The following is an 8,235-nucleotide window of genomic DNA, read 5'->3' on the forward strand; positions in this document are numbered from 1 at the left end:
TGGTGTGGGTAGTTCTTTAAAATCCCTGTGTTTGCTGACAAATGTGGGACTTGGAAGCATTTACGTTATTCAGGAATATTTCATTGGATTGTTCTGATTAGGAACCATCTGATAGCCTCTGCCTTGTTGCCTTGGGTAATTAAAAAGAGCTGATGTGCTGGCTGTAGGTTTGCAGCACCCCCAAAGTGGGACAAGGGATGGTGTGAAACTCACTTTTGTTCCAAGCTGTGCAGCTGAGGGAGAGCAGCTGACAGTCCTGTGGGTGCAAATTGCTGGAGAAGTGTCTGCGCTTCGCCCGCGGAGCTGAAACCTTAACAATCACATATTTCAGTGAATGCAGAGGAATAGAAACCAAATGTGCAATTTTGCTGTGGAATTCTGGATAGTTTGGGGTTTTTTCCCTCATGATTTTGAAAGGTAAAATTGTGTTGTAGGAACTGAGGGCTCTAGAGCAGTATTGAGCACTGGTGAGACAAACCTCAGAGTGTTGACATTTGATTCCCAATGCTATAGACCTTGCTAGGAGGTGATGGTCATATACAGGTGACTTGATGTTTTCTGCTTTCCACACCACAGCAGCAAGTTCTTGTTCGTGGGTGTAGCAGGAAAAGTCAGTTTATAAAAATGCACTGGAGTTTATCAGGGAGACTCCCATGGTTCTGGTTTTGATAGCATCAGGACAGAATAGCATCATCATTGCCATGGTTTGTTTGGGAGATATGTTCCACTAGCTTGTTTGCATTTCCTCTTCATACTAATCCCTGGATTAGACCAGTAAGTCAAAGCACATGGAATCATAGAATTGTTTTGGTTGGAAAAGGCCTCTAGGCTCATTGAGTCCAGTTGTTAAACCACTAAGTTTCCTATTATCCACTTAAAATCATAAATGCTTTCCCTGCAATAAAAATACGGCCTTGGGTGGCTTCAGGAATGTGGATTTGGTACTGCATGAGGGATGTTCTGTGCAGGTCTGATGTCTGCACAGAGTCCTTCAGGTAGGATAAACAGCTTGTAGAGACTTCAGTGCAGCTTCTCAAACAACACCATCTGTGTATCAATCCATATCCACTAATTCTGGGCTCCAAGATTTTCGTCCAGATGAACAATTTCGTTTTTGACATGGAAATTTAGCAAAGATCAGTCAACAACTCACAGTATTTAGGTCTAACTTATGTGTTCTGGTAGCAATGACATGGCTTGGACTTTCTCCAGGGGGTTTCAAAATGCAAAGGGCTTGAAAGGGATTGGAAAAGAGACTTTTTCCCAACAATTCATGGCAGGTACCACTTAATTTGTCGGCACCATTTACCCTATTTGCTGAAGTGTCTGTGTTTACCCAACTGATTTTTTCCTGTGAGTGCTGATTAGAGGTTGGTGCCTTGCCAGGAACTGGTGTTGTTAGGGAGGAAATACCAGGTGCCCATAGCAGAGTAAATATCAGGAGCTTCTCAAAAGGTTTCTTCCTCCTCCTAACTCCTCCCCATCCTGAAAATCACCAAAGAAACCCACCTCTCCTCCACCTGGGTATCTCTTAAACTGATGACACTGTTTGGCTTAGTGTGGAGTAACTTGTGTGATTTCATCTTGCCAACACTAGAAAGTTGACTTTTTTGCCAACAGAAAGTGTAGGAGGGAGGAGCCTCACCCTTAACGAAGGAAACCAGTGGGAAATTGCTCGAAATGTGATGCCTGAATGCAGAAAATCAGGTTCCCTTGAATACCATGGTGTCTGGTTTCTGACTTTGGATTTATGTGCTGAGTTGTCTCCTCCCAACGGCTGCCTTGTTCTCACCCATTTAACTCTGCCAGAACTGGCAAAAGTGTTTTAATGACGCTGTTTAAATTAAATTTACATATTTGAGAATGTTTACACTGAATTTTAAATGTCTGAAGTTTAAGTGTTTTGGGTTTTTTTTAACTGGATTTTGAAAAGTTTGTTCCTAGAATAATCATTAACATCAGTGTTTTTGTTCTAGGTGAAAGAGGAGATGCTGTTTGAGGCCCTGGTTACCAGAAAGACAGTGACAGTAGGGGAGAAGCTGATACTACCCTACAAACTGGCAGAGGTCAGTACATGATGTTTATTATTATTAAAAAGGCAACTTTTGGGGTGGTTTTCAGTGCTTTGAGTTGTACACTCAGAGCTTCGGTTTTTATTCACTTATGTTAAAATGACTGAGGAGAAGCTAATGGTTATGAATCTAGAAAATGATTGACTTGACTTCTGTGCTGTTCCTGGAAAGCAGGTTTGCACTTTATTCTGGTGGTTTTGAACTGGTGTAATGACTTCTGGTTGTGTGGGAGTTCTCCAAGACAGAACTGTGCTTTGCTGAGTGTATCTGATACAGGTGTCAGTCTTCCTATGTCATTCCTTAAGTTGTAGTACCAATTCCTCCCACAGCAGAGTAGTGACCCAGGACAGCCAGGCAATTTTTAGTGGGTTCCTAAGTGACTATGCTAAGGATGGTTCTTGTGTGGCAGGAGCTAGAGATCTCTGTAGGAGATTCCCAGTAGTCTTTCCTGACACCTCTCACAATCTGGGTCCTTGCATGGAGCTTTGGAGCAGCCACGAGTCTGTGCTGCTAACCATGGGGCTGGCACCATGTGAAATGTTTGTCTTCTCTATAATGGGCTGTCTCATGACTACAATGTCAGCAAACACTTTTTTTCTAAACATGTGATTCCCAGGAATTCTGAATTACAGCCTGTAACTGGTAAACAGGAACACCTCTGTGTTCTTCCTGTAGTCTCCAAAGTATATAAGCTCTGTTCTGCTGAGCTACTTGTCTTGGTTGTTTCTGCCTCTAGTGTTCTTGTATCCCCCCCAGTATAAGAACATTGAGCATCACACCACACTTGGTCTCTCCATTCCCCCTTGTTGTCACATGGTTGTGTGAGAATTTGTAGCATCTTGAGTAATGTCTCAGAGAGCAATCTGTTGTGTCCCAAATAGTGAACACATGTTGTGTTGTCATTGGGGTCAGCTGTAGCTATTTTGATTCTTTTTTCCAAGAAAAAAAATTAAAGTGTCTTTTCTCCCCTTTAGAGATTGTGTTTAAGCTCAGTAACCATTACTGAGCTTTAATCTTTTGAAGTTTAAGTGTGACCTTTGTGCAAGACTTGAATCTCTCCTGACACAGGGCACACAGAGGCTCTTCCTGTGTCTTTGTGATGGGCAAATAGTGGATCTGGTGTTTCTGGTTTTTTTCCTGCATCTTGAGCACAGACTTAAGAAATGGCTAGAAAAGTTTAAACATACATAGATTCAACCAGGTTGGAAAAGACTTCCAAGATCATCAAGTCAACCCTATCGTGGTTACTAGACCATGGCACTAAGTGCTATCTCCTCCCTTCTGCTGGAAGATGGAACAGCTTGCAATAATGTGCCTTCATCCACCTCCCTGCCAAACTTGGCAGGTTGGATTAAACTGGGCCACCAGGCTTTGTATGGAAACAGCTGGAAACAGTCTACATAGATGGTCCTTCTGTTGAGATCTAAGAACCCTCTTGCTGTCTAAAATGGCTGAACATGAGTTTCTCAGCTGCTTTCCAAAATGGTTTTATTGCTGCTGCTGCTAACAAATCTCAGGTGGTCACTGACAAATGTTTGTTCCCAATATCTAGTAGAAGTGAAAGATCAGGGTGTGGTGACTGTAGGGCAAGACAAAAGAGCACAAAGCTCCTTGGGAATGGTCGATGTAATCTCTGAAGAAGCCATGAGCAGTCTTACAAAAAGGTACCACCCATCCTTCTGATTCACCTTCCTTTACAAGGTTAGCATCCTGACCACCAGATTTTATTCCCCCATGACCTTGCTCTGGTGGCAGGTTCCCTGCTGACTTGCTCATGCTTGACAGAGCAGAATTTGAGATGCTGTAACTGGAACCTCCCCATGATGAGAGACCTTCTCCTGGCCTTCTTCTGGCTCAGGGAGCAGGGGAGGTGACTTAAATTCAGATCCATCTGAATCAGGAAGGGTGGGATTCAGTTGACATTTTGGGGCATTACAAAGCCTTTTGATGTCTGATAATCCCCACTCATGACTCATTTGACCGTTGGGAGCCAGTGGGCTGGTTATTCTTCCTGTATATTTAACAAAAGACCATTATAGTTGGCTCACGTGGATGGAGTGGTTGAGGTTTTGAGGATTTGCAGACACGACTGTCCCACCACAACCTTTATAACTCATAACTTTTCAGATGTATAGAGCAGCTACTTTATTTTTCAGATGCTTGAGGCCCTTTCATAGAAAATTTCAGAAAAGTTTGTCTGGAAAAGATTTTGCTGCAGTGGCTCTCAAAACAGGATTGTGTTGTGTCTGACTGTGGTCTTAGCTTTAGGATATGTTCCCATGTTGCTGGAGCTACTGGTGTTTCTGAAATTTAGGAGAAGGCAATCAAGGAGAGATCAGCTTTTGAAGGGAAAATCCAGCTCTGCTTTGTTGTTGCAGCCTGTCCTGGCTGTGGCACCAGTAGCAAATGTGAGCTCCACTGTGGACCCTGCGGGAGAACTGCTCGTCTGTTCTCAGGCTGCATCTCCTGTCGAAATTTCAATGAGCAAGGACACCATAGCCATAAATAATGCTTCTATTTACCTCTGGCAGCTGCCTCTTATCTTCTGAGCCACGCTGGCTCATCTGCCGCAGAGCTGCCTCCTGGAACCATTCATTTTTCCTTTTATAGCAGCTGGATGGTATTTTAATGCAGTGTTTGAAACAGCTGCGTAATTTGGGCCACGGTTTAGAAGCTTTAAGCTGTAGATCAATTCAGGAAGAAGGCTGAATGGACATGAAAGGCTGCAGTTGTGTTCTGAGGTCTTGGGTTGTTGTCCAAAACAGCTGCCAATGTTTTTATCGGGAGCGAGATGGTGCAGTAATGGAGCCAGCAGCAGTTCATGGCTTTGCAGAGAAATCACAGTGTAGGATGTGCTAACAGCAAGTTGGCCAAGTCAGAGTCATGTAGCTAGTCAAATGCAGTGGTAAGGACCCTTGGAAAAGGGAGTAGGAAAAGACTGGGAGCAATAGAGCCATCAGTGGTATCTGGGATGGCTGGGCTGGTTTGATTCACATCTGTCTTGCACATTGGGCATCTCTTCAGCCACAGTGATCTTCTTCCTAACAAGGTAAAATACAGCAGGCACAGAGATGAGAGGTGGAAAAATGGGGTTTTAATGATAGCAAAGCAATAGCACATGATGTGGGTTGCTGTTGTTCTGCCCTAAGTGCCCCCTAAGCTCCAGACTCTGGGCATTTTTTTCATGTATTATTTTTCAGTTCTCCTGAGTTTCATGAGACACAATTCAGGTATTTAAAAGGAAAAAAAACCCAACCAGCTGCACTAAATATTGAGTGACTTGGCTGATGTTTGGTAGGAACCATGTGGCCAGGGTGGGAGTAGAGCGCTTCAGTGAAATCTTTGTGGAGAACTTGGGGGTTGTTGAAAATCTCTCTCTTGATCCTGCATGTAATCTGAGCATCATCTTGATCTGAGCGAGGAACTGCCCTTCTGGGCAATGTCTCTTCCTGCTTCTAGCTAAATAATTCAAGGAATTCAGGTGTTTTCCATCTCCACTTACTGCACGGCTCCAAGGCCATTGGTTTCTGCCTCGACTCATACAGTCATAGACCTCTCTCAGATCCATTCAGCCTCTTGACTGGTGGTTCCACTCCCACTTTCCATCATGCTGGACATGAACCCTGTGCCCAGGCTCCTCAACCATCCCCACCTTGTTTCCATCCCATTTGTTCTGGTTGTCAGGTTGGTGTCTGTCACCTGCTTCTCTGCTTTACACCATCTCTGCATTTTTTCCATGTTCTTTGTCCTGTGAGGAAAATCTCCTTATCAAAGTAAATGCGTCTGTTAGTGAATCCTCTCTTACATTCCTTCAGTAATACAGATTTTTTTCCATGATGTTTTTCAATTCATTTAACTCTGTTGGCATTTCTTAAGCAAATGAGTTTGCTAAAAGCCTTCATTTTAACAGATATTTCTAATTTTCAGCCATTTGGATCAAGGACATTTTATCCCTAAGGGTTAGTAAGCGAATTAATTCACACTTTTAGAAGAAATCTGATGTGAAACTGCACAACAGAAGGGAAATAAAAGATATGAGACAGCTTCTTGGGCAACAATTGACCTGATTCTTCCTTTCCTTTGATTTTGGAAAGCTGTTGGGAGCTGGTTGTTTGATGTGATGAGTGTCACTATAAACATGTCTTCTATTTAACTTAATGTGTATTCATAATGTAAGTGGAAAATGTCTGTCTTGAACCCAAAAGGACTGAGCTGTCTGTCCAGTAAGGCTCCTGCAAGCAGATGTTGAGGAGCAGATGTGCACTGACAGCCCTGAAATCTCTGTGAGCTGCTCTGGAGCCAGGCTGGGAGAGCTGGGGGTGTCAGCCTGGAGCAGAGAAGGCTCCAGGGAGACCTTAGAGCCCCTTCCAGTGTCTAGGGGAGCTCCAAGAGAGCTGGAGAGGGACTTGGGACAAGGGTTTGTAATGACAGGACTAGGGGGAATGGCTTCCCACTGCCAGAGGGCAGGGATGGATGGAATATTGGGAAGGAATTCTTGGCTGTGAGGGTGGGGAGGCACTGGCAGAGGTTGCCCAGAGAAGCTGTGGCTGCTCCATCCCGGGGAGTGTTCCAGGCCAGGTTGGACAGGGCTTGAAGCAACCTGGGCTGGTGGAAAGTGTCCCTGCCCATGGCAGGAGTTGGAACTCAATGAGCTTTAAGGTCTCTTCCAACCCAACCCAACCAAAGGAAAATGTCTGTGGCCCCATCTTTATTTAACTGGCCAGATGCTGTTCAGCAGCTGAGTGTTACGTGCAGGTGGTTATGTGGCTGTGGAAGGACAGCACCAAATTGTTGGGTGTCTGTACACATAACACCCAAATTTGAATTCAGTCTGTGACATGCTCTTTATTCTTGCATAGGTAGGTGCAGCTCTAGGTCCGTGCAAAATCAGCTCATGAGCAGTTAGAAAAGCACTGATGCAATTCAGGTCAGATTTGCAAACCACAAATGTTCAGTTTCCTGAAAATCTGAGATGTGCAGCAACACATCTTTCCCTTCTGGTGCCCCCAAACCATTAGATTTGACTTTTCATGTCACGATGTGTCGCTTCACCCTGACCATCTTTACCTGGGGTGGATTTTTGCTGAGGAATACAAGACACTTGACACAGCCACCAATCACCATCACAGGATGGTTATTTCGGACAATAAACTGCCTAAGATCAGGGAGAACTTTTAATTGTCAGCATGAACATGTAATATTCAGCAGGGTAACAGTTAATTGGCAGGGACACAAGATGGAGAAGCCTCATGGAACAGACTGTAATGAGGGGGAAAAAGTATTTCATGACAGAAAAGAGCTGAGCGATGTTTTGTTCATTTGTGTACTTGTATTGGGCCTGTCTAATGCTTTTTTCAGACCATTAGAAGGGAGAAGGAATAGAGTTCCAGGGCCAAATGGCACAACATTACCTAAGATGTTTTAAAAAGAAAAAAAAAAAAACCAAAGGAAAATATCATAGCTGGAACTAACCATGAACCTGAAAATATTAGAGGAGAAAAAGTGGGAAGATGACAAAATAATTAAGAGCATGAAGAAAGTGGAATGAAAATTCTCAGTCCTGAAGTACAAGGACAGGGACACTTAATGGAATAGAGAGTAGCAAAAACTGCTGGAAGCACCTATTTATACCAAACCCCATTAGCTTCAGAGACTCCACAGGTTATGAGCATCATTAATCCCAGCAGGATTCCTTTGAAGAGCTGCAACGTTGATGAGCGTAGTCAGAATTAACAGAAAAGTACTAATGGAGTAAAAGTGAAACCCCACAAAGCTTTTAAGAGCCAAGCAAGAGTCTCTGCTTCAGGACATGAGGGCAACGTGAGAGTGTGGAACTTCAAAAGGAACCTCTTTGTGGGTTGAGGCGTCTCAGTTTTCCCTTGGAAACACAAGGAACAGCTGTGTTTAATGACAGAAGAGGGGTTACATGAGTGGTTTTAGAAGAATGGTGTCCTGCATTTAGACCTTTGTGGGATGTAGCATCCTTCCTTTTTTAGAAAGACTGAGTCATCAGCATTAGAAGGATTTAAACCTGTTGTTATGATTTTTTCACAGTATGATATGATTCTATGTCCTAACATTCCCACAAAGTGGTGAGTGGAAGATGGTCTGAGATCTGGTTGAACAGAGTTTGTGTCTCTGAGGATCTCTCAAACCTGCTGAA

The 8,235-nt window shown here is 43.7% G+C and overlaps 1 protein-coding gene across 1 annotated transcript in view; it reads left to right on the forward strand.

The window, feature by feature from the left end:
• The window catches only part of LOC103809632 (unconventional myosin-IXa-like), a gene marked incomplete at its 3' end in the record, with an annotated part of 101,096 nt that overhangs the window by 48,652 nt on the left and 44,209 nt on the right, over positions 1–8,235 (forward strand). Inside the window, exon 7 of the mRNA XM_009082488.1 lies at positions 1,977–2,066. Coding sequence (XP_009080736.1) covers positions 1,977–2,066 — 90 coding nt within the window. The remainder of the gene's footprint in view (positions 1–1,976; positions 2,067–8,235) is intronic.

The sequence above is a fragment of the Acanthisitta chloris genome, unplaced genomic scaffold, assembly GCF_000695815.1.
Source record: "Acanthisitta chloris isolate BGI_N310 unplaced genomic scaffold, ASM69581v1 scaffold6859, whole genome shotgun sequence".
NCBI lineage: Eukaryota > Metazoa > Chordata > Aves > Passeriformes > Acanthisittidae > Acanthisitta > Acanthisitta chloris.